Genomic DNA, 27,476 nt, shown 5'->3' on the forward strand with positions numbered 1-27,476 from the left:
CCAAAACATAAATAAAAGGCATTGTAATTTTACAATGCCAATAGTTCAAACTCTTATAAATGCGAGACCTATTGCATTGCAAATGCTTGTTATGCATGCTCCTCTGACCACAACATTAAAAGCCTCCCATTTATTGAGGGGCAAGGTCCCTTTGGTTTCATTCTCTTCAAAATAGTTACCTATCTTAAATGTTTCCTGAATGCCACATTCTCCAGCCAGTATGGCTCTAAGTACCATGGAGGCATGGGGCTAGAGATTTTACCCCACATCAAGTCCAACTATGGTCTGAGCATATGTGGGCTCTTGGATCTTTTTTGCCTGGTTTGTGGTTGCGGGAGAAGGTCTTTTACTGCTGTTTCATTAAGTTAGACCTTTTTTCTGAGTTCATGGTTTTTTCGTACCATGTTCAGGTTTATTGCCACTGGATCAATCTTTGCCTCCAGCACTGTCCTTTTTTTTACAGATTGCTGCTAATATCTGCTGTAGCCTGTCAACTGCCTCACCGATTCCATGTGGATGTAATTCTCCATTGTGCATCACTTGGGGTCCCCACTTTGAGCCATGTCTTGTTTCTTCATTCTCTCTTAGTGCAGTGGACCTCTATTGGCCCTATTCCTGTCCATCTGGGTTCCATTAAAACTTTTAAGGGAAGCCTGTGGTCAACGCTAAGTTCCTGACCCTGTACTGTCTGTTGTCACTGACAGCCTACTAAACACTTACTGGATTGCTTCGAATGACCACTGCTCCCAGGGGCTGGCACGAGCAGTTGTCCGTGTGGGGGTTATCTTCCCACTACATTCAACCCTTGGGGGATTTGAGGTTAAAAAGTTGGTGGTGCAATCTTGATTGATTCAGTTTAACATACGAGTACAGGGAATTTTCTCATCGAGGGCTTCACGGTTCCAATTCAGGCATGATCCCTGTAATGTTTCTTAGTGATATTTTGCAGAACAGGGGACATAAAAAGGAGATATAGATTCATGCCAAACTACCTCAAACTGCAACAGGTTCACAGTTAGGCCTTTGAGTACTCAATCCCAGTTTCAACATTCTCATATTCGGTGTTCTTTGTGGTCAGGTGTTTGCTCGCACCAGGGCTGAGGGCACCCTGCCCCGCCACTCCTTTTGAGGTGACCACTGACGTATATGTAAACTGCTGGGGTGGGTGCGACCTGTGCCAGGTTTATATTCATGTCTGGCGAGTGCATCTCTGCAACCACCTGCTTTCCTGCTGAATTATTCAGTGCCCATAGGGGGAAGTCTCTAATAGCAAATAAATGTAATGTGTGCCAGTCCTGTCAAGGTGGACAGGGGTGGCCGGCATAGCTCCCGGGTGGTGGGGCGGGCGCGTGGGGATCTCTCGGGGGGATCGTGCAGGGTAGGGGTTGCGGGGGGAGCTCACGCATGGATCAATCACATTTAAAAAAAATAATAAACTTACCTTGCCGCTGGTAGGGTCCCGGATCTCTGCTACTGCTCTCCTCGAGCACATCGAGGAACAGGAAGCCGGTCCCACATTGTGATTGGTGAGCACCCAGGCTCCCCTGACCAATCACAACTCTGCTATGCAGCGTTGCGATTGGTTTTGAACATCCTAGTTTGAAGTGCCCATGACTGGCTTGGGCGACCCAGCCCACTCACCCACCCGCAAAGCAGCAGGAAGCGACTAAAATGATAATAACACAAAGCTATTATCATTTTATATTTCTGCTTCGCACTGCATTAAAAGCAATCGGGCGACGCTCCTCCGCCATAGCGGAGGAGCCGCCACTGACTGGGTGGAGCTGTCTCTGCGAGGCACTAAGGGAGGGGGCGTGGTGCTCATCACCCACCGCCTCCCCACTCGACCACAGCCAAGGCTTCTCTGGGTGTTCACCATGACATGAGTTGGCTGCACACACTTTTAACTTAGACTCTGGCCGCATCAAGGGCTTTCTTCCATGTAGGGTGCAGACATGCTTCCCGGGCTCCGTACCAGTCTTCCTGTTATCAGCCCAGCTTCCATCGTTATGCCGCCCGCTCTCTATAAGGGCTAGCTGCCCTTAGTCCAAGTCACGATGGGACCTGCTATCGCTCCACAAATGTGGAGAATCCAGCAACTGATGGGCGCCCATCTTTTAATAGCTCCAGGCCATTGGCACTCTCCTTATCCCACCCGCTGCGGCCCACCGTGTTGTCCACCAGCTGTTCCCAGAAGCCTTCTCCTCAGCAACCCGTCTGCTCATCTTGCTCCTGAATCGAGTATTCAGATCTCTGTCAGAGGCATCCTCTGCCTCGTGAAGCACGTTCTGGAAGCTCTCCCCACAGATTAGGAAGGATTGTCAGGCAGTGGACGCAAGCTCGTTTAATTCACGCATGTCATTTTAGACAGCCGTCCACGCCCCTTGTCATCATTTCTAAATAAATAAAGGCAAACCTGGTGGCTTTAATGTGAAAATAAATAAATATTCCTCATGTTCTCTGCCTAGAGAAACCCAGCAAATATTTTAGAAAGACTTGAAGCATGCATTGACATGATCATTTAAGATCCCTCTTTAATTTCCGCTCACACTAAAAAAAATTGAAATATACATTATACCTCTGCTTATTGTATTTATCAGAGAGTTCTCAATTTAAATCCCGTTCCCATCATAGTTTTCAGTGAATAGAATAATGCCCCTTCCGCTGATGTTCGCCCCAGAGCTCATAGTGCAAAACCTCTTTCTACAGTATTTGCCACACTTCACACCTGTAAACCCACTTTTTGCTGCATTTGTCAGTTGCCTATATAATGCTCATTCGTATTTTACTTGTCAGAAAGTTCAAAATGCAATATTCCTACCTATTGAAGTCGAGAGAGAGTTCAAACCACTTCCCATTGCATTGTCAGAGTTGCCAACTCCTCAGAAAGTTCACAATGTAAAACCCATTCCTATTGAATTTGTCACCAAGTTTACAACATAAACCTCCTTCCCATGGTGTTTGGCAAGGAGTTCACAATCCAAAATCCCTTTTTATTTTATTTACTGGAGAGTCCCAGGGCATTCATTGGTCACTGGACACCACTTGTGTCAATGATGGTCTTTCACCTTTGGTGTCCTGGAGACTCTGTACCTCGGTCCCTCAAAGTGGGAACCGAGTAACCCTTTTAGCCTTGACTCTCGGGATAATGAGGCAAAGCAGTCTGACTACAGGGCTGGAAAAAAGAAACTTAGAAATGAACAAAAATAAACAATAAAAATAACAATGTTCAACCAGTGCTTCTTTAAAAAGGAAAAAGAAACAATAGTTTGAGCATAGTTCTAAATATTGGCCAGATTTTAAATGGGATTATCAATTAAACCCCAACTTAAAAGGGCCTCTCAGAATTTTGGGGTGCAAATCATGTACACTAAAGAAATTACACATGGAGCAACTAACCCAGTACATCTAGTCTGTTCCCATTACCTGTGTGGTACTAGGTGCCAATTTGCACACCAAAAACCTCTAACCCTAAAAACAGCATTGCCCCTATTGCAACGCATAAGGTTCTTCATGTTACTTAATGTTAGGCCTACATGCTTTATCAATTTTTTCACAATGTAAAATGATAGGCCTATTGACTTTTTCAACACATTTAAAAAGCAATAAAGTAAGCATGCTGACATTAACACGAACATAAACATAACCCTGTGGCCGTCGCCTAGAAAGACCTATCAAACATTTTAGATAGACCCAAAGTATACATTTACATGAACGTTAAGTCATCTGCTTAAACTCCAAGATTTTATGTGGCCAGACCTAAAAAGGGATATATGTACTAAACCCCTTTTGTGTTGAATTTGTACAAGGGTTGACAATGTAAAGCCCATTTTGATTTTATTCGTCACACTGTTCAGAATGTAAAGCCACTTCCTATGGTGTTTGTCAAGGACTTCACAACGTAAAATGCCTTCATATTGCACTTGACCTAGGGGCATATTATCAAGGACGGCGTTAAAAATTATCGCCGGTTTAGTGGCAGAAAACTGCGGCGATAATGGGCTTGATAATATGCCCTTGTGAATTCCAATAGAAGTCCATGTTCTGATGTGAACATGGGCTTCTATTGGAATTCACAAGGGCATATTATCAAGCCCATTATCGCCGCTTTAGCGGCAGTTTTCTGCCGCTAAACTGGCGATAATTTAAACGCCGCCCTAGTTTTCAATGTACAACCCATTCTTATTGTATTTAGAAGAATTTTCACAATGTAAAGTCTCTGTCTATAGTGTTTGGGTAGGGGCTCACAATCTAAATTCCCTTCCAACTGTATTTGTCAGTGTTTACAATGTAAACCCACTTTGTGTGATTTTTAGCAAACAATTCAATGTAAAACCACGCCATCTAATATTTTAAAACTACTTCTTATAGCTCTTTTTCTGGTAATCACATAAACCACCTCAGATAGCTGCAGAGTCAAGTTGGCTTTGAATCCAATTAAATTACAAATGATAGGGTTTGTCAGTGGGGGTGACCAAACCCCTTGTACACTATCATAATCAGTGGAAATCCATGTTAGAAAATACTTGTCTACAGTCTGTAACACAGTGTTAAAATAGTACACCAAAAAGCCTTATTGGCTTTAAAATATGCTTCTCACAATAAGTAATTAAGGCCTACTGCTTTTGTTATAGCTTTTCATAGTAAACAGATCATACCTATGGCATCTGAGAACCTTTGCCAATAAAATAATCAGGCCTACAGCCTTGGTCATTAGCTTGTGATCACAACCACATCAGGTCTACCGTATTGAGCATCAAATGTGGAATACATGCACTCTTTTTCAGTGGAAGCAGCAAACGTTTTGCAGAATCAAATCCAGTAGTGCGGAAGATCAGCATGTGGGCGGAGCCAAACGCTCCTTTCTCATTAGTGCTTCTAAATGCTCATCACCAGTCCTGAAACGATCCCGCAAGGAAGAGGTTATCTCATCGGAGTCATGAATAAAACACACTCCAAACATTTGTAGCATTATAATGAGGTAGAAAATGTTCAAATGCAGACATGGGACAAATGAGGTGGTGGATGTAAGCCTTATCACTCCCAAAGCACTGCACTTACAAAGACATATGTAAGTTATATAGCTTTAAAAGAAGAACATTCATAAAGAGTGAACTGGTTTTCTGAAAAATGCAAGCTAAGCTAGTAACACAATTTTAAAACCATTATCACCTAATCGTTTTTACACATCAATATTAACACTAATCTTTATTTTATATCCCATATTTAAAAAAAATATCGCACAATGCAGAGTCATGTCCTTTAGGATAGTCCCATCATGTACAAACCAATCACATACATTTTGTCCCATCCACACAGCATAACGGTTCTACACAGGTGACCTTTTACCTAGCAGCTTACTTCTGTCTTTTTGACAACAGGCTCTTGGTACCCTATCCTACTCCCTGTACCTGACGCACATAAACATGTCCTCAGGCCCAGCAGATTTATTCTGTATAAGAGTCACCTCTTTTTTTAAACCATGGCCAACAGCCAGCTGTGCAGGAGTGTTTTTGTTTATAAAAGTATTAGCAAGAGATTATCGAATGTTTTCAAAACATATCGATTCTGGAAGAACACCTGGAGTGACCACTTTAGTATAAAAGACCCTCACTCCCCCATACAAGTTAGAGGAAAATTCCTTCCAGGCTGGACCGAGGCTTTGCAGGCTGATCCCTCGATAAGCAGAGACCTGACATCCGTGCGGGGTGCCATCCTCGACACAGAGACGGGGTTCTTAATTCTAAACCATCAGATGAGGGGTTAGTACTTCCCCGGGGGGTTCTCGACTCCATTAGGATCTATCCTGACATTTACACACGCATGCTTCACCTACATATCTAGGCTAGGTACATTAAAGTAGGCTACGCATCCTAGGAGTACGCCAATGCTATTGTTTTATATGATCTGCTTTTATTCATCTTATTTACAATATGGGGAGGAGTTGGCCTAACATCTAGTGCGGTCGACCTCGAATCTGGGGAACTGGGGTCGAGTCTCGGCAATGACGCTGAACATTCTGTGATTTGGGGCAAATCACTTAATCTCCCCGTGCCTAACAACAACATAAATGAATGTGTCCTCATGTAACGCAACTGGTGCTATGTAAAGCGCTCTGATACCCAATTCGGGTCAAGTTCGGGCTATATAAAACTCTAACATAAAATAAAAAATAAATAAATATATATATATGATAGAAATGTATCTGCTATTTACAATATTGGTACTAGCGATCACATTTGTCTCCTCCTGTCTTGATTGTTGCAGCGAATATGTTTCACACTAGACTGACGCTTGACCAATAAATAATTATTGAAACCGTTCCAATTGTCATTCTATGAGTAGTCTGAGAAAAATTAAGCATGAGTGACTGAGCGAAAGATACTGTATTGTTTTCCACGATACCCGAGGAATCAGGGTTGTCATGTTCAGTGGTTGCCAGAAACTACAGACACCACTGTAGAATACAGGGGATTGTAGTGGCACCGTAGAGCTAGCTGGTCAACAGCTGTCTCATCATGTGGGGGTGTCCAGAGTCTGTCTGCACACCAAGACCTCAGTTTATGTCATCCAAAACACGCAAGTCCTGGGGGGTCCTAGTAACTACACGACATGGCGCCGCCAACGTTGGTTTGGTTCTTATATTAACAGTAAAATCTGAGTAGTTCAGTCGTGCTTTCGATAGAGACAGCCCTACTCACATTTTTTCTGAGACGTCTGAAGTGGGAAGGATAATCCGCATCAGCTGAGCAGTTACACCCTGTGTATTGGCTGAAGGTTTAGACCAGCTTGTAAGGATTAGAAGATTTCCATATTGTGCAAAACCCTACCTATTAAAACCTTTACTTTCCTCTCCTTCCAAAATCACGGAGCCTGCAAGTAGCGGTGGAAGCACGGAAGAAGATGAATTTGCAAATGCTCTTAACCTTACAGAAAACTGCAGACAGGCAGTAATCCTGAAATTGTTAGAACATGGATTACCTGCAACAGTTACCATGTTACTTTCGTGATTGAGGCACACGAGGTGTTCGGATCAGAGTTATTCTATTCCTGGGTGAAATTTCCACCTGCAGATACACAGACACATTTATTCCACAAATATCTTGAAGTGGATCCACCGTTGCTGCTCTGCATTACATGACAGGGAGAGAGCAGTAATGCACCATATCCAGGGCCAGACTGGTTGTAGCAGGTTTCTTTTTAAGGTTATGAAACTCCGAGGTGACTTGCAATACCCTTATCATGTACGCCAGGGGGTAATTTATCCCATATAATACATGGTCACACTATCACCTTTCCCACAAACTATTCAAAACTTTGGTGCGTAGCTCTTTTCCAAGAAAGAGAGAGCATGTTTGCAAACTTGAAGAATAAAAATAAAACCTTTGGTGCAAAATTAAACACATCAAAAACCTGTTAGATTGGGCAGAGGCACCAGACAAGGTTGCCCCCATCCCCCTTGATTTTCTCTCTGATTTTGGAACCGTTGGCGGCCTGGGCGCGAGGGACGTGGCAATTTGTGGGCTGAAATGGGCGGAGGGACACGAGGATAGAATATCGCTATATGCGGATGACATACTGGTATATCTTGCGTCACCCCGTGCGTCTCTAAACAGGCTATTAAATATTTTCACCAACTTTGGTAAATACTCTGGGTACGCCATTAACTGGTCTAAATCAGTGCTGTATGTCCTTAAGGGACCAGTTCCCCGACTACCTCCGGGATGTGAAGTCAAAGTGGCTGTGGACAGTTTTCATTACCTAGGGATTTTTATCACCCTTGACCCCCAGCTCTTCCACGAAAAAAACCTAGCCCTCCCGCTGGATAGACTTAGACACAATGTCACCCACTGGAAGTTCCTACCGCTTTCCTTGCTAAGCCGGGCGGCCTTGTTTAAGATGTTGGCTCTTCCGAGGTTTTTATATGTCCTCCACAACTGCCCTTTAAAAATTCCTGAATCATATTTTAAAAGCATCGATAGTGACATTAGAATGCTATTGTGGAATGGGAAGGCCCCTCGCATAGCCCTGAATAAATTGACCAAAGGCTGGTACGACAGCGAGATTGCCCTCCCAGACATACGACTGTACTATTGGGCTTCACAGCTAGTAGTTGTGAACCATTGGATGTACCGCTCGCCGATAGACCCGGATTATATACACCCGACAGATACCAGATGGGTAAAGAGGGGTGCCTCAGAGCTTTATACACGAGGGTCCGGAGAGGGAGATATTTAGGCCCTATGGTGGAAATCTGGCATCGGGCAACTAAACGGCTAGGTTGGGCTGATGTATTGACGCTGGCCACGCCATTGTGGTATACCCAGAAGGTGGGACTCCTGTGTTACCAACCAGGGTTTGATAGGTGGGATATGATCGGACTTTCCAGTATAGGCCAACTCATCAAGAAAGGCAAACTCCTCTCATTCCAGGAGTTACAAGATAAATATGAACTAGCTCAAGGGGAGACATTTTGCTACTTGCAGATCTGCCACGCCCTGGCAACAGCACTCCCAGATACAGGCAACCTTCCAGAATCGTCTCCGTTAGAGGACCGGCTGCTTTCTGAACCACTCCCAGACAAAGCCATATCATTGACATACCATAAATTATGCAATAACATACCTGACCCCTTTCAAGCTCTTCGACATAGATGGCAGACTAACATAGGAGACATTGATGATGAGGACTGGCAAACAGCATTGATGTCACCGAGGGAGGCAGCTATTGCACTTCGCTTCCGTCTGATTCAATTAAAAATCCTACACAGAACATATCTCACTGGGATCACATTAGCGAAAATGGGTATTAGGCAAGACGCTTTCTGTCTGAGGGGCTGTCAACAAGAAGCAACGTTCTATCACACTACATGGGACTGTCTGTTCCTACGGCCCATATGGGAGCGGGCTACATCTCACATACAAGACGCGCGGGTGGAATGCATATTGAGGGGACTTATGTATATCCCCGACCGTAGAAATGACACTGTCTAGGAACAACGTTTGCTCACCTGCCATACCTGACTGAATACATGTTGGCGGGTGTAAAATTACACCAAATGTTTCAATGTTGTATTATATGCATACTATTGTCCTGTAAAGATTGGAAATTATATTCAATAAAGAAAGTATTAAAAAAAACTGTTAGATATTTGTTGCAAACAGATATTAGAAACAGTTCAATACAAGTCAGTTTAAATTTAAAAAAAAAGTTGCAGAAGATTGGACGTGTAGAAACATGCAGAAAGATTCTAGCTTTTCTCTGTCTAAGGATTGCAAAAAATAAACATATTCTCTCTGCATTGTCGTTCTGTAAATTGCTTTAAACAGTCACTTTATTTATGCTTTGTGACCTGACCTATCTTTCACCTCAAATGCTGGCTCTAGCACCAGGCATTGTGACATCAGAACTTGACTGTACCTTGTAACAGTCGAGTTCTGACGTCTTTTCTTTATAATCGGAGACTGGGTGTGTCACAAGTCGCCGATTATATAGAAATTAGTGACTGCACTTTATACAGCGATTACAGAATCCCATGTATTATAATGAGATAATCCTCTGGGCTGAAGAATGGCATACTTTTCTAGGCTCGATAAAAGGATCCTTGCTGGAGGTTCTTATGGCAGCACTCTCTTGGGATCAAGACAGTGGAACTCTTATGGACCATAGAAAGAGATATGCTTGTGGGCCTAAGAAGATGGTACTTCAATAGGCTGAACAAGGGGATAAGACATTCCCTTAGGTTTAGGTAGACGCTTGCAGCTGAAGCAGTGGGGCGAGGCTCCTCCGTTTTAGCGGAGGAGCTGCCACTGGAAAGAAGGTACTCTTATGGGCCGAATAAGGAGGTAATCCTCTGGGCTCCAAAGGAAGTCCTCTTCCTGAAGAAGGAACTGAACTGAAGAAGAGGATATTCATCTGGGATTAAGAAAGGTCTACTACTGTTCGGGCCCAGAAATGGGATAATTGTTTGGATTCAAGGGGGAAGTACATATTCATGGCTGAAGCAGAGGTCTACTCTTCTTGCCTGACAGCGGGATACAGTCTGGGCTTTATGACATTATTAATTTAACATTGGTATCTGACTCACGGTATATGTGGTGGGTGCTAGCTGTTTCCAGTGAAAGCGTAAAGCAGTCTGTTGTGGCATTAGGCACACAGCACTGCCTAATGACCCACCGGGAAGTGCGTCACAGAATGTCAATGGAGCTAGCACGCTGCTTGCCTCGAGAATGCTGACTCACCCTCAGCAATGCAGGAACTGTGATGACGAGTTAAAGGGTGGCCGTGTACACTGTTTCACTTAAAGTGAGTATGACGAAATGGCATGCTTTATTTAGAGTGACCATGTTGAATTAGCACAGGGTTCTCCAAGGTCGGTCCTGGGGGGCCAGATCCATGCCAGATTTTGAGTATATCCCCATTTAGATAAATGCAGTTATCTTAAAAATCTGACATGGATCCGGCCCTCTGGCCCGATTTTGGAGAATCCTGAACTGGTATGTTTTACTGAGAACTATGTCTAACTGGCATGATCTAGTAAGATGATATGTCGAACTGGCATGAGACTATGTCGAACCAGCATGTCTTTCTTAGGGGGAACATGCCAAACATGCTCAGTGACATTGGGAATAAAGTTAAACAGGAAACATCATCAGTAGACCACAGAAAAAAAGATGCATGCCTCATGATAATCTGCACACTGCCACCCCTCAACCATCTCCAGAGGGTTTTCCACCGGTCATCCAGTAATTAGCAGAAGCTATGTGAAATCACAGGCACGGTTCTCCTATTAAGCCACACCTGTTTAACTTTAATCACTTCGTCCAAAAGCATAGAATAATGTTATAAAAGGCATAGTTGTTTACATATAGCTTTGTCAGCTAAAGACAGATATCTGTCAAAGATGGTCATCAATCACCGACACATTTTGCCCTCCTTGTGTGCTGCAATTGTCATTTTTTCCGTAAAGGGTAGGGCTCAGCAGGGGCAGAGATAGTAAAGTTTATCCACAAATAAATGTATAGCTGTGCTACACCTTTGCTGCTAGGTAGAGATGAGTGGAAATGAAAACATCTCTCTGCGTGTCCGCTAAGCCCGCGATTCAAAGGGGTTTTTGCACATCTCATTGTAATTTACATGCAAATAACTGCCAATTATGCTTTTAAATCTTGATTCAGAGACACAGGAAAATTGAGTTTTCGAAGAGCTAAGTGCAATTATAATTGTATAAAATGTAACAACATAGTGGATTTTCCATCATTGTAGGTGTAATATGAGGTGCACGATTGGGAGTGAGCAAGCATGCAAACGTGTAGGTTTACAGGTATTTACAAACATTTAGGGCCAAAATTACCAGCACTTTGTGCCAGTGCAAAATCACCAAAAGTGACTCAAACTAGTGAAAAATATTGATTTCGTGATTACTTTTCAGTGCAAATCACACAGCCAAAAAGTGCACCAGCGCTTAGGAAAAGAGCTGCAGTGTTATATCTTAGTAAATATGGCGCTGTCCTGCTATCGCCTTTTTATGCAAAGCATGTCACAGGAAAAAATAGTCATTTGCCCCTTAAGACTTCGCTTCCTACCCTGAATCACACTTAAAACTACTGCTAAAATCAGCCCAGTGTGATAACGTGTAGGGACACTGCCACTTGTCTTGGAGTTTTAGACAGGGATATTTGTGCAAACTTTTTTGCCTGATTGACTCAAGAAGTGTGAAACAAGCATTTATACATTCTGGCAAATACGAGCATCGTAGTGGCCTCATATGTCCAAGTGTGTAATTCCCCTTGAACAGATTTCCAACATCTGTCAGCAGTGATTTGTGTCTAGAGACTTAAGTGATTTCAATCTAGTGGCATAATGCAAACTGATGAGGCTCGGCCCTGGAGAATGTGGTGGTGGTGTGAGGGGGGTGGTGGGGGGGGGGGGGGCTCAGAACTGTCATATCTCACAGATTTTCAAATATCTTTAACTGACTAGGCCCCCCCCCCTAAACTGAGAGCCCCACCTGCGCCACATAAGTGCCCTTTCAAAATTTCCATATCCACCATTTACGCTGCCAGTGTAACTCTTTCAAATCGTCCTTGGTGTGGCAACAGTTGCATTTTTTGGCTCCCTCGTGATGAAAAACTGTAGAATTCTGAAACATGGTAAAATGTTGAGCATCCCCATGGAAATCATTAGCCCAAGAGCCTTCTTGTAGTCCAATTCTGCTGCCCTCTCTCTTTCTTTCATGTCCCCAGATGTAGGACCCTGGCAGCCCTGGGCTGAGCTTTATATGGTTAGAGGGAGTGCAGACAACACCCCCCTCTCCCCCCTAACCCCTTCCCCCGGCTCCAGGGCCTGCACACCCTGGGATTTCACGTTCTGTCTGCCAGTGTCCAGCTGACGTCTGAAGTTTAAATAGCTCATGGCTTCACCTCGGGCATTGTTCTCCCCATTGGCTGACTCTTAAAAGCACCCCCCGGCCCACGAGGCGGCAGTGGCTGACCAGATGAGGCGCGAACTGCACGCGACGCGACGCGGGCTTCGTCGTACCCTTTGACAGCGAGGCCTGTTTGTACATTTAATACCATTTTCTGCCGAAATGGGGGAAAAGGGGAACATGTCTACGTTCGGCTACCGTCGAGAAATAAGCAAGTATGAGGACATTGACGAAGACGAGCTGCTCGCCTCCTTGTCCCCCGAGGAGCTGAAAGAGCTGGAGCGCGAGCTCGAGGACATCGAGCCGGACCGGAACCTTCCGGTGGGGCAGAGACAGAAAAGCCTGACGGAAAAATCTCCGACCGGGAACTTCAGTAGGGAGGCGTTGATGGCATACTGGGAGAAAGAGACCAGGAAACTTCTGGAAAAGGAGAGGTTGGGCGAGTGCGATAAGGTATGGCGGCCATGTGCAGTGTCAACATGCGTGTTGTTGGCCATAGTGATAAGAAGAGATACTGTATCTCTTACGTCAAGTGTACCTTAGTTTTTCGTTCAGTGTCCTTCCCACATTACCGGGTATGTACCTCATAATTTCCTTAAATGCGAGCCTCCAAATTTCTGCTTTCTCACTGCCATTAAACTACCTTCTGCCGAGCTTCCTTCAGTTAAGGCACCAAAAGAATAGGAACATTTCATATCAGGCAAACCTTTCACAATATTAATGTGGTTTGGGAATTGTTGAAGATGCAAAAAGTTCAGGAGTCATATGCAAGTGCCTAAAAAGTAGAGGTGTTAGCATCTTGTGAAGTGCTAATATATTTTGAGGGCTTCCCTTAGTTTTCTGGCAAGTTGTAGGCACCTGATCCAAGAAGACCTTCCACAGTCAGGACTCGAGTCACTTATAAGGGTGTATTCTATGACGCTGTTTATAATAGGTGTCCATTGCTCCAAGGTTATTGCAAATATTGGAGGATGCTGGATAAATCCAAAGTAATCGGTACACTTGGCTTAAAGGGGCCATCCAATGAATGATGTCATAATAACTTTAGCAATCCAACATGACATCATCAAACAAAGCAATATTCTGGAACACTTATTTTTGACGATTGTTGCTGATGCAAGATTGGAAGAGAGAATTAGATTTTTACTTTCCACCGGCTGGGCACTTTAAGGAGCAGACAGCACCATTACTAAAGGGCTACACACAGACAGGTGCGGTTGAAGGCTGAGGGTCACAAGAGCAACTCCCTCGTAGAAGCACCCTGTATTTTGGGAAAGAGTAGCACCAAACTTTAGTTTTGTTTATTTATTTAACATTTTTTCACAGCGTTGGTACACCATATGGTGTTAGTGTACTTTACGACAAATTAAATAATCAAACAACACAACTTGTGAAGAGTTAAGTATCAGATAACAAGAAACAATGAGTAACAAAAAAATGAGCACAGAACAAAGAAAGAAGCCCAAAGGTTACAGTTAGGACAGCATGCAGTTCTTAGCTCAGGGATAACCTGAAGAGGTAAGTTTTTGGTCGCTTCCTTTAACAAAGATTAACAGAGTCTGAGTTATAAAACTCCAAACAGCACCAATGGCCCTTTGAGAAAAAGTTACAGTGGTGAGTGCTGCAGATATCAAGATTGCGTTGTTGCACAGTTGCTTCCGAGCCAAGTAAGCTGGTTCTATTTTGTAAAGCCCGTTTGAATATGCGCATGAACTTTTTGTGGTAGGTACCTTATCATGTTTTTAAGAGGTGGTTCTTTAACTCAAAATCGCCTCAGTTTGAGGAAAAACGAGGAATGAATGTGTACACATTGTTAAAAACCTCCTCTTATTCAGCAAAACGCTTTCTGGCCAGAGTAATGCTGGCGCAAATGTATCTCAGTTTGTGACAGTCATAGCAGAGGTATCTACATCCATAACTGATGTTTAGTGAAGAAGAAGGAGCAGCCACTCCAGTACTTCCCAAATAGGAACACAACGTCCCATAACTTGTAACAAAAGATGCAAGCTCTCCAGAACAACCAGTAAAGAGTTTTTAAAGATACAGAAAGATTGGATCATCTTTATTGATAAAGTGCAAGATCTTCAAGGGGTTCTAGCCGGCACGTCTCCTCACTCAATGAACTCATCAGGACAAGTCGAACAAGTTATCCTTCAGATCGAATCGCTACTGCAGTTAAAAACCGTAGCAGATAATAAACTCAAACAGTTTCTGAAGGGAAACATAATTTACCCCGCAGACAGAACAACGACCTGCCTTTACAACGCAGTCACTACCCCGACAGCGACGTTACCTTGTGTTCCTTTAACCCGCAAGTAGTTACAATGCAACTAGAATATGTGGATATCACTGGGCCCTCTTATCGAGACCACATCAGCTTGTCCTCAGCTCAAAGCTCACCTCAGCAGTAGCATAGATGGGCAGCTCATAGGACAAAGGCTTTGGCTGTCTTCTGAGGGCAGTGAGAAGATTTCAAAGTCTTGTGTGCTCTATGACGGAGTGCCTACCTTTACCTCCACTGCTGGTCACAGAGAATATAGACGGTCCCCCTTCAGCAACATATACATGCTGATTTAACCCGGGGCATATAAATAATGAACCCCGAGTCAGCGTGGAAGTTCAGTAGATAATTGTGTACATACCTGCATGCATAGCAAGTACAAGCGATGAATATAATCCCAGCCGCTCTGTATATGTGGAATCCTGAACACATCTGTAATACAGGAGTGTACATCTACCACTTAGTGCTCACATTTAGTTCTCATGTTGTCGATGCACCATTCAATGAAAGCAAAAACAACACACTCCCAATCACACACGTACCTGGTGTAGCATGCTATTCACCTGGATAAGCACTTCAGCACCCCACATAGAGGTAGCAAACACCCTACAAATGTTGCATAACCATTTAATACCTGGTTAACAGATGTAGGCCTATGTCAGACATTTATTGGAAATTCCTATGTATGTATTTGACTACAGACAAGTATCTGGAACATCATATGTGCTATGCAGTTCAACAAGGTGGTGCACAGCAAAATGTGCGTAGTGAAAATGGGTGGTGTGGTGAGTTGAGAGGAAGCATCAAGTGCGCAACCCTGCAGGCTGAAGAGAATGCTAGCTGCCCACGGCACCTCAGAACGCCTGCGTACAAATCTGGTCATTTTTATTGGTCTATAAAAACGTTACAACAAGGGCATCGCATTGGAAACAGTTATGATTAAACAAATAGGAAGAAAACCAGTGCTGTTAATCAGAAGAAAACAAAACTGATCAATACAATTAAACCTTGTGGTCAAAGTACGTTGATTAACATGCATTAAAAATAAATAGTGTTCACCCTGAAGCAATTCAAAAGAGCAGATTCAGCATCATTATGCATCTTTCTGTGATATTATTTTTAGGTAGGATGGTAGCCAGGTGACTGTCTCTGTTGAGAGTCTTACCATAGCTATCCCAGGGTCCTAGAGGCAATTTTGCAGATGTCTAATGCTCGTCAAGCCAACACCTGTGAATATATAAGCGATGTTTCTGTCATGAATCCAGAGTGTTGGGGACAGGAATACCACATGCTATCTGTAACGCCCTGAACGTCTCAGGATCGTTTAACAGACACGATAATGAGAACGCAACCACTTGTGAAGGTTTAGTTATTTTAATGAAGGCAAAAATAATACAAGGAATAAACAAAGGTTATAGTCACTGGAATCCTCCAGGCTAAGTACGTTACCAGCCCACAGCACGGATGGTCCTAACCGTCCTCTGCATATACGCCGATCCCGGCGTATGCCAACAGAGGGCAGAAATGAAATGGCCGACAATGCCAATCGGTAGGCTGTGAGGGGCACGAAGAGTGTTGGGGAGAATCGAGGAGTCAGGGAAACACCCAGCCGGGGTCTCTACCTGAAGGGAGCAGCCGCTCAACCTCTTCCTCAGACTGCACCGGGACGCGGAGTCACCTCCTGGTGATGCGTCACCGATACCCCAATCACAAGCAAAGAAGACTGAACCGAGAGCAGCCGCTCGATCGATCCTGTGGACTTCCGAGTCTGTAACGCGGCAAACACCTCCTGGTGTGCGTTACAGCTGGCAGTCCCTGTATCTCTGGTCGGGCTGGGAGTTACGACTCCAACCAGCAAAAGCGCCACTGCGCTTTGACTCAGCCGAGTCAAAAAGCGAAGCTCAATGGTTATCCGGTAGAGCTTCCGGGTCCTTCACAGGTGACGATGGGGCAAGACACGGCCCAGGGAGTAACTACTCGACCTACCTCCGTTCTTGCCTTACTGGAGCACCACTCCGGAACACTGCTCTTCACTAAGCAGGTACGTCGGTGTAAACACAATATCCAACAGCGTTGTACCTCCCGGTTCCTCCCTTTATAGGGCGTGTTTTCCTTGAGTTATGTAACAGCTCTCCTGTTTACATAAGGGCGTGTTTTCCTTGAGTTATGTAACAGCTCTCCTGTTTACATAAGGGCGTGTTTTCCTTGAGTTATGTAACAGCTCTCCTGTTTACATAACCTCTCAACCGCTAAGCATCCTGGGAGATGTAGTCCGTTTTCGCTGGTTACCGTTTTCCTCCCCTCGCATGACAGGAATTCTTGACACTATCTGAACAATTTACAAAATACTTGGCTGCAACCTGCTTTGCACGGTGCTGTGGACCGCTTCAACCTTTCAGCAGCAAGAGTTTTCTTAATAATTCACTACGCAACGGGACTATGCGCAGTGAAGCAGGTATCAACATCCTAATTAATATTAACAGGGCGTGGATCCGCACTGCACCATGTAGCGCACAGTTGAAGTGCATGGACAGAGCCTGAGGGGGACAGAAGACCTACGTCTCGTCATTCACATTTGCAATGTGCTAGCATTGAGACCCTGTGTTCCTTAAAGGGATGTGCTTTACCAAGCTATAAAACATGGGGTACATTGTGAATGAGACATCAGGGAGAGCCTGCATCTGTGCATGCAATTGGTCCTCTCCCTGCTGTGACCTCATTGACATTTGTGTTGGCACAGTGAAAGCAGTACAGTTGTTAAGTACACACCTTCAAATGCAATTGTTGACAATCAAGTGCCAATGTTTAATTTGTTTTTAAAAACATACGAGGGATGCAGGTGGCTAAGATGGCGACTAAGTAGGATGTGCCTTCTCGTCGCTTCTTCTCGCCAACAGGTTCCATCCGCCCACGCCTTAATACGCCGGACCAGAGGGCTTTCACAATGCTGCACTAGCCTGGTCTCACCGTACTGGAGGTCCAGAAGCTGCCCAAAGTGACCGAGGCTCGGCGGGGACGCGGACTGAGTGTGGACCGGAGAGGCCATGTCCAGGCCTGAGACCAGGGGACTGGGTTCGGCCTCAACCCTGGAGCAGGCGGGGCTAGGCTGGCGGCAGCTAGTTACCCGATCCCGAGCTAAGTTACCTGCAGGCCCCCAGGAACACGAGAGAGGGCTGATGGCCTGAGGCTGCTCCTGCCACCTTGAGACTGGAGTGCTACGTCCGGAGCGAGGAGTGAAGAGGGAGGACACGACCAGGCCTGCGAGGCCCGCCCCACTGGAGGTGGGATACCGGACCCCCGGGTTGGCCAGGGCCTGAGCTGCATCCCGGGGGCGGCCAGTGCGCTGCGGCCCCATCCGCCTGTGACCAGGAGACTTGTCTGTTCGAAGACAGAGGGGATTGCTGCAGCCCCCAGGAGCCTTGAAACTTTGCCGAGCAGTCCGGAGCCAAATTGCTGAGAGGCTGGGTGCCGCCGGTGCCCAGGCCTGCACCCTCACTCCCCCGCTCCCTGTGGGCATGGTGCCCGGCCTGCAGTCACCAGCTGTAGCTTCCAGATGCCTCTGCTAGCCGGATGGGGGTGGCCCCAGCTGCCCTCCTACGTGTGCATCCCGGCTAAGCACTGAGGATTTCCAGAACCGGCGGAAGGCGTGCTGACTGAGAGGTGGAGATTAGAGTATACTGAGCTGGGCCAGGCGCTGTTGGCCCTTTGCCCCGAACACCATATTTGCGGCTCTGGCATACTTGAATGTGCACCTGCTCCAATCTGGGGGCCTGACTTGCTTTCCTGGGGACCTTAACTTTGCGCCATTTGGAGGGAACTCAGTCTGGTCTGGGGTCCCAGAAGACTGCCTCCGATCTTGGAGCAACCAGCCGGGTAACTGTAATTCATGGAGCCCTCCCCCACAGCTGGTTCCCCATGCCTAGTTAAGCGTTTCTCTGGAGCCCTAGTGGGAAAGGAGTCTCCACCTGTTGGTGACGGCGGGCCCCCACGAGTTGTGGGATTGGAGTCGATCGGCAACCCCTGGCTTCGGCAGGGTCTGCTGAGCGCACGGACCTTCCATATCTTACCGCCGGGGGTGTCGCCCTAGTGGACAGCATTACAGCGCACCCTGCACCGCATTTTCCATGCTCCTCCCTCATGGCGCCAAGCAAGGGAAAGAAAGACTGTTCATTCAAGGATTTGTTTCTCAAAACCCCCAGCTTTCATCCCATGAGCTCCATGCTGGTTCCCAATCTGAGTGCATCTACAGACACCAGTGACGCTGATGCTGTGCTCACCCGCTCCTTCAAAGAAATGCCCTTCCCTTCCCTCCAGGATGACCTAGTAACCATGAAGAAGGAACTCGCTCAGGAACTCAGGGAGGTGAGATGTGATGTGGATGCACTGGGAAACAGGGTGGGCACACTGGAGATGCATGATAAGGGTAGGGATGAGGAGATCGAACAACTCCAGCAGGAGGTTATCAGCCTTCGAGACCAGCACCTAGTCCTTCAGGCGCATGCCGAAGATTTGGAGAATGACTCCCGACACAATAACATTTGCATTAGGGGGATCCCAAATGGAGCAGAGGGCCTGAACATCACCTCCTTTGTGAGCGACCCCTTCCAAGCGATTCTGGAAGCCCAGTCGGATCTGTAGATTAAGCTGGATCACACACACTGTGTCGGTCTGAAGAGGCTTGCCCCTGCACCCCCTGCCAACATCCTCACTGGTGTACACGATTTCCAATGGAAGGAGCACATCCTCAAATAGGCCAGACACAGTAGCCCAGTACAATTTCAGGGAAACCAATCCACCTTGTATCAGGACCTCCCCGCGTCCACGCTTCAACAACGGAGGGCATTCCAGCTGAAGACGTCTCACCTCCACTCCATCTGAGGCCCATACTCCTGGGGGCACCCCTTTTGATGATTTTCTACATAGACAGGAAGATCATCCAGCTCCATTCACTAAAGGAGGCCCGTCAACTATTGGCCTGGGAGTAGCCCCCTCTGACTGAGGGGGCAGGCGCGGACCAAGGAGCCAGCAAATGGAAGATCGCGGGCCGCTCCCTGGCTTGCCTTCCTCCAGACCCAGAGAAAACGGCCAGAGAGGACCGGGCAGTGCTAGCCTCCCTCGGTGAGGATAACTCCAGCCCAGCGTAGCGTGATTCTTGTTGTATTTCCTGCTTACTGGTCTTGAACGGATTTTGCTCTCCTCTGGTCATCCTTTCTCTAATCTCTAAATGGGCGGTGGGTCCGGGTGGGATGGTGGGCAGGGTGGGATGTTACTGACCTCTTTCACCTCTCATGGGGCTTATTGCCCTTGACATTAAAAATGTCTATCTTACAATGTTAACTGTTTCTTGGGTTTGCATGGGGTTGTTGGTCTTCCCCTTTCTTCGGTTTCCTCGGGGCAGAACCCCCGACCGACACACCGGTAGACCACTGGCTCCATATGGATCACCTTCCGATTCCCAGTCACAACGCTCCCTTCCCTCCCAGATGGCTAGCTTCTTTAAATCTACCAAGTAACCCCCATGGTGACTCCGAATCTTAAAATCATTGCACTAAATCTGAAGGGACTCAACAACCCCATCAAAAAGCGTGCCGTCCTCTCCTACCTCGAGCACTCTGGGGCCATATTTGCCTTCTCCAGGAGACCCATCTCCTTGCTGGCGAAACCCACAGGCTTCGCTTTAGGGCATTCTCCCATTAACTCTTTGAATCCCAGTCCACTAAATCTGCAAAGGTGGTCACCCTTGTCTCTCCAGTCTTCCCCTGGAAGATCGGTCCCAAGCCGGCAGAAATCAAGGGCTGGTTATTGTCTCATTTTTTCTGGGTCTTCACACCCTTACAGTAGGCTCAGTATATGCCCCAAACGATGGTCAGGAGAGCTTTCTGCACAGGGCGGTGACCAAGCTGACCAGGTCGAAGGACCGGCTGCTGCTGATGGGGGGGGGGGCGACCTTAACTTCAAAAACACAATTGATCGCTATTCCCAACACCAGGGGAAAGTTTGGGGCTCTTTCAGGGAAGGGGTTACAACGGCTAGAAGAGGCAGGCCTGATAGACATCTGGAGGATTCTGCACCCCACGGCCATGGACTATACCTTTTATTCCCACTCTCACAAGATTGATGCGAGGTTAGATTACATCCTGGGCCCCTCAGGTACTGTATCCCAAACCCAAAATGTCGACATAATGCACAGTTCGCTGTCGGATCACTCGGCAGTGATATTAGAACTCTCTTTCCCTTCCTCTCACCCTCCACCCAGGACCTGGTGCCTCAGGCATATATACTTCTGCACCACCCTGAGGTGGTCCAACAGATCCCCACGGCATTACAGGACATCCTGATCACGAATGATAACCCCAAGACTTCTGTCACCACTCTTTGGGATACCCTGATGTCAGTGATCACTGGGGGAGTTTATTGCGATTGCCTAGTCGGACAACAAGATTCGCAGAGATACGCAGGACCGACTCACGCAACAGGTCCAAGAGCTGGAGCGCATACATCAACTGACTGACATCCCCGGATTTGGCAACAGCTCGGGGCTGCGCCCACCGAAATGTCTAGCATAGATTTGGACAGGGCAGAATACACAGCACTTAGATCACGACACACCTTCCATACCTGTGGCAACAGATGCGGGAGGCTGCTAACAAGTAGGCTGCGAGCCCAACGACAGGTGTCCGGGGTCTCATTGATAGTTGATTTGACGGAGGTGGAATAGACGGAAGACCTGCACATTGCTGAAATATTTTGCCAATATTATGCGGGACTCTACGAGGCCCAGAATCTCTCCCCAGATGACCCTGCCTGTTATGTTCAGGAAGCCGCCACCACCAGATTAATGCACGACCAGGCCAAGTCACTAGATTCCCTGAATCCAACTATGCCGGGAGCCTCAATTGCCGTTATTCCCAAGTCTGGGAAGGATAAACACCAGTGCGTCTCTTACAGGCCAATTTCTTTATTAAATGTTGGCCTGAAGCTGTTTACTGAACCCTCTCCTTCCCGGTCTGATTGACCCGGACCAGGTGGGATTTGTACCCAATCACCAATGCAGCGACAATACAAAAAGGCTAGTCCATATTATTGGTAAGGCACAACCCTACCTGAGAGACACTTTGGATTTCCCACTAGGTTTACTCAATGGGTCCTGAGTAGTTTCACTCAGCCCCCGGCTATTCCTCTGCCCCTTACCAATCCAGAGAGACACAAGCAGATTGGTGCCCGCTCTCTCCCCTCCTTTTTGCCTTATACATGGAGCCTATGGCTAAAAGAACACGCAACAAACCTCTTATACCCAGGGTACGATTGGGTGTGGGGGAGGGGACAAGCATATGATTAGCGTATAGGCAGACGACACCGTAGCGACATTGGAAGATTCCATGGTCTCTCTCCCTGCCTTCATGACCAAACCGGACCAATTTGCACAGGCGGGGGGATTCAAGGTCAACAGCCATAAATCCCAAGCTCTTAATCTATTCCTCAAGGCCCCTACATTGTTGAGCTACAACGCGCCTCTGCTATTAAATGGGCCCGACCGCTGTCCCCTACCTAGGGCTGCAGCTCACGGCGAACACTCAGCGCAAGGTGTCCCTTATTTATGCTACCCTGCTTCAGCAGGTACAAGCGGACCTGCACCGCTGGAGACGGCACACCCAATCTTGGCTCAGTTGGGTGTCAGCGGTGAAGATGGCTATACAACTGAAGATACTATACCTCTTTCAAACTCTCAAATTGGAGCCTCTCCTTGGTTCTCTATGCTCTATGCAACGAGAGGTAGGCCACTTTAGGCAGACAAGAGACCTCACCTACACAGAGATCTCTGTTATACACCTCTGAGAGAGGGAGGTCTCGGGGTGCTGAATTTGAGGTAGTGCTACTGGGCGGTACAGACGAGGACGTTTGTGGAGTGGTCTTGCCCCAAACCTGAAAAGCATTGGCTTTTCATGGACAGGGCAGTAGCGGGACAATCCCTATGGAAGATCCCCTTCGTTCCCAAATTGGCACAACCCAAAAGTCTATACATGTCACCTCTTATGCAGGCCCCTCTCGTGGCATGGGGGAGTTCCAGTTTTTAAAAAATGTTACCCTTGACAGGAGTTACGCCCCAGGACTGTCTTTTGCCTTGACTAGATTTGTCTCCCTTTTTGTTGTTGATAAACCAATAAAGAAATTTGAATATAAAACATGCGAGGTCACAATATATTTTATAAGGTGCCACAAATCCCAATGCGCTGAAAATACATTTAAATCTCTTGCAGATTGACCATTAAATTTTAAAAATTACACGCCTCAGAAATTCTCTGCAAACCAAAAGTAGAAAAGACTGATATGTTTATGGAAACATGTTTCATGTATGGCGTGGGGTGGTTTGCCCAAACACTGGAAGATGACAATGGGGGATATTTAAAGCACTTGTAATGCAGATTTCACTGTAAAGAGTGGGTTGTGGGCAGGGGGGCCACAGGAATTATGAGGCATGGGTGGACCAAATTATGTGGCATAATGCATTTTAAAGGTGATCAGTCAATCTTTGCGAAGTGCCTTCCACTGTACAGCACCACATGTTGCAGCATTTTTTGTCACTTTTGATCTGTTTGAGCTAGAAACTAATAATATTTTTTGTTAAAATCTGGAAGTAATGCAGCAGATAATTGTTTATGTGGCAAATGTGGGAAATCCATAATTATGCAAAAGACGCAACTTTACATATTTCCAGTAACTCGGGCAATAGGTTCCGCCCAAAGAATGATTCTACAAAGAAGCAAACATGTCTATGTTAAAACATGTATACACCCTCATTAGGAGTGCCTTTCCTTGGGGCATAACTCTCTGGGCCTCGAATGATTGGATCTGAGTCAGGGAAGTCGACAGACGACGCAATAAATAACTTCAAATAAACAACGAAATAAATAAATGAAACCAATTACCTTGCGCTCGCCGCATCACTGAGTTGGCAATGCGGCGAGCGCAAGGTTTTATACTTTTTTAAAATTTTACTTATCCCATCGTCTGTAGACTTCCACCCCCCTGCCTCACCGCCACGCCTCACCACCTCACTGCTTTTACCTGTGCCGGCTGCCACTGTGATTATTATTACTAGTTGTAGTAGTAGTAACAGTAGTATTTTCAATATTATTGTTTTCATTATTATGAATACCTCTACTACTAATATAAAGAGGAATAATACTCTGAATAATAATTTTCTTATTATTATTATTTGTATTAGCCTAAACTATTATTATCATTATTAGTATTTCTTTTATTATTATTGATGTTATCATTATTATTGTTATTAATAAACACAACAACAATAATAATAATCATATTAATATTCCCTGTTCCAGCTCGGTGCATGATTTCACCTCCCCTCTCCCGACACCCTTCAGTACTCCCCCGGCCGGCTCTTTCTATCTGAGGGAGTACGATGGCAGTTTCCCACTGCCTTTTTGTGCCGGTCTTTCAGGCACACAAAAGCAGTGGGAAACTGTCTTTGGGGGCCCCCAGTATGGCCCCCACGGGTGCGAGGCCACCAAACATCTGATTCAGACCCTAAATACTTATTGTCGGAGAGAACTTTAACCTTTTCCTTACCAACTTTTGAGTCTCCCCACCAAAATGTGAAACTTGGAGTTCCTTAAGGTACGTCGCTTTCCTCTTTTCCATCTGATCAGACTGATAACATTTGTAAGTGCTGAGACACCGTGTCCTGAACTGGCGGCTGCAACATTTCACTTCATGTTGCAACTAGCCAATCAGAGCACCATCTCCTGTGGGACTCGCAGGAGCCTCTCACTCCCACGCAAGCCAGCTGACAGGAAAAAAGAGCTGTCAAGAGCATCCAGATATACAAATCTTTTATAACCTTAATTTATCGAAAATTACTGAACGGATTTACACCAAATCGCAAAAAGTACGCTTTCTGGGACAAGTTCTAGTTTACTGCCAAATTTGGTGCAGTTCCTTTATGTTTGGGGCTCTAGCCCTTTTAAAAAAAGTTCATGGAAAATGCTTGGGAATATTTGGCTTTGGGACCCCCTTTTTTCTCAGCCCCTGCTTGATGAATCACCCCAAAAATTTACAGAAAAGAGCTGAGGTGGATGAGCATTTGTTTTCTGAAGATTCGTAAAATAGCACCAATGTTATTAGTAAACGAAAAGATGCTCTTCCTATAGAAACGCAGGCCTAACTATAACTGCCTACTTGCGACCACCAGTGGGATATATATAAATTATCCAACAAAAGGAAGCAAGGAACTCTGGGCAGTTCCTAAGTTTAGGTGGAGATCAGCTCCTTCCGATGGAGCACCTTACTACGCCACTGACACTCTGAGTTTGTTCACCTCAAATGTCTGCCGAGCTAGAGAGTGACAAAGCCTTTTGCCATTTTTACAGCAAGTCTTTAAGCATAGGATCAGCAATTGCTATCCATGCTGAGGTGGAAAATTACAAAAGCCATTTATCACTCGAAGCTCATTATTACTGCTCTGGATCAGTAAAATACCATTTAAGCCAAACAGAAATGAATAAAGGCAAACTCCTGACAGATGTGTTTTACTCTAGTTAGAGCTTTTAAGAGAGAGGTATAGCTTTGCCCAGACACAAGAGAGCACCCAGTATATATCAAGATCATACCCTTTCAGGCTTAGAGTGTCACATAAATTATGCAAAAAAGGAAGCAGGGAACTCTGGATAGTTCCTAAGTTGAGGTTAAGAACGGCTCCTTTCTATGGAGCAGGCTGCAACACCACCAATACTCTAAAACTGCTCAACTCAAATGTCTGTTTCTCTAGCAGAGTTTTCAAGCAAAGGATTAGCACAGTGCCATCCATGCCAAGTTTAAGAGTGACAAAGTCTTTTGTTCTCTTGAACGGCGTGGATGACACTGTGCTAATCCTATGCTTAAAAACTCAGCTAGAGAAACAGACATTTGAGTTGAGGCTTGCCTTTTATACATTGATGTAGTGACCCATTGATAAAGCCAAAAGGTGTGGCTTTTATATATTGATGTGATGATCCCTTGACAAAGCCAATAGGTTTGCAATGTATAATGGTGAGGTCGTCAATAGGTTTGCCTTTATATAATGACGTGGTGATCCCTTGACAAAGCGAATAGGCTTGTCTTGTATATTGATGTGGTCACCTCTTGACAATACCAATAGGCATGTTTTTGTTATATACCGATGTGGTGACTCCTTGAGAAAGCCAGTAGACCTGCAATATTTAAAATGAGATCCCTTTATATAGTGATGAGCGCTATAATTGGGTGGTTGTGAAGTGTAGTCTTGGGAGGGGGGATTGGCTACCCCCTGTTGGGTTTGGGTGCAAAGCTTGTCTCTCACAGGCTAGTGACGTTATAGTTAGGTATGACAGTAAGATCATACCTTGCATTAAAAGGAATCCTAGAAATTAACTGAAAAACACAAAGGTGAAAGTGACATTATAGGTAGATAGGGTAATAAGACATTACTTTATGTGAAAAAAACTCTGAAATTCACTGAAAAATCTAAAAGCTAAAGTAATTTTATAGGTAGGTCTGGTAATGATATCTTACTTTAAGTACAAAAAAACCTTTAGAATTTCACTGAAAAAACTGGTTAAATTGACATTATCTTTAGGCACAATTGTCACTTAGAACATTTGAAACTACAAAAACTACTGAAATTCACCAGTTATAGTTATCTCAGCTAACTATTACCTGCACCCTCGTCATTCACTGCTTATGACCTCACATATTACATTACCCATTACATGTTCAGTGACATCACTGATGACATTATCCACCATACTGCTGTTCAATTTACTGTACAAACCAGTACAGCTTTTGTAATATGTACTACATGGTACAGAATCGTGTAAAGCATAAACTTAATAAGCTTATGTGCTCATATAAAATCATTAGACTGTAGTCCTCTGCCTCTAGACACACAAGCCGCTTAGGTGGCCAAGCCCCTTCTTCGCACATACTTTGCAAGGTGCACACATTTTCATGGACAGTCCACTACCTCCAAACACCCAAGCCACTTTAGGTTCCCAAGTCCTAATACACACAGCCTTCACCATGTGTAAAACTCTTCACGGAGAGCCCACTCCCTCTAAAAACCCAAGCCACATAGGTGGTCAAACTCCTACTATGTACAGCCTCCGTCCTGTGCACAGCTCTTTACAGAAAGCTCGCTCCCTCGAAGCACCAAGCCTCATTAGGTGGGTAAGCACCTACAATGAACACCTTCTATCTTCTGTACAACTTCTCATGGAGAGAGCACTCTCGCCTAACCCACAAACAGTATTAGGTTGCCAAGTCAATACTTTGCACAGTTGTGGCCCTGTATACAGTGTTTCACAGAGAGCCCACAACCTACAGACTCTCAAGGCCTGTTGGATGGTGAAGCCTCTACTATGTACAGCATTTATTCCTATGGCGAACTCTTCAAGAGAGCGCACACCCTTCACAGATGCAAGTCCCAATAGGAGGCTAAGCATGTTGCAAAGCTTACATTCTTTAGCAGTGCAGAAGCTATAGAAAATGTGCTCTAGGTGTAGCTCACTAAATATGTTTCAGTGTCAGAAGCATATATCAAATTGTCACATTTATTGGTTGATGTTATCAATGATGTCATTTAGGATCTCTTTTCACTTGAGATGATACCTCCCACACTGTTGAGATGTTTGGATGTTTGTAGCAGGGTCCTGATAATAATATGAGTACTGGCCCATGCTGCAAGCAACCATACAATCAGCTGCTTTAAAAAAAAATTGAATTGGGTAATTG

General features: G+C 45.4%; 1 protein-coding gene across 1 annotated transcript in view; it reads left to right on the plus strand.

Moving 5' to 3' along the window:
- Positions 1-12,367: 12,367 nt before the first annotated feature.
- The window catches only part of LMOD2 (leiomodin 2), a 40,973-nt gene continuing 25,864 nt past the window's right edge, over positions 12,368-27,476 (plus strand). The window contains exon 1 of the mRNA XM_085654199.1: positions 12,368-12,880. Within this exon, the coding sequence (XP_085510325.1) occupies positions 12,590-12,880 (291 nt within the window). The 5' untranslated portion in view covers positions 12,368-12,589. The remainder of the gene's footprint in view (positions 12,881-27,476) is intronic.

This window comes from Triturus cristatus, chromosome 4_1 (genome assembly GCF_964204655.1).
Source record: "Triturus cristatus chromosome 4_1, aTriCri1.1, whole genome shotgun sequence".
NCBI lineage: Eukaryota > Metazoa > Chordata > Amphibia > Caudata > Salamandridae > Triturus > Triturus cristatus.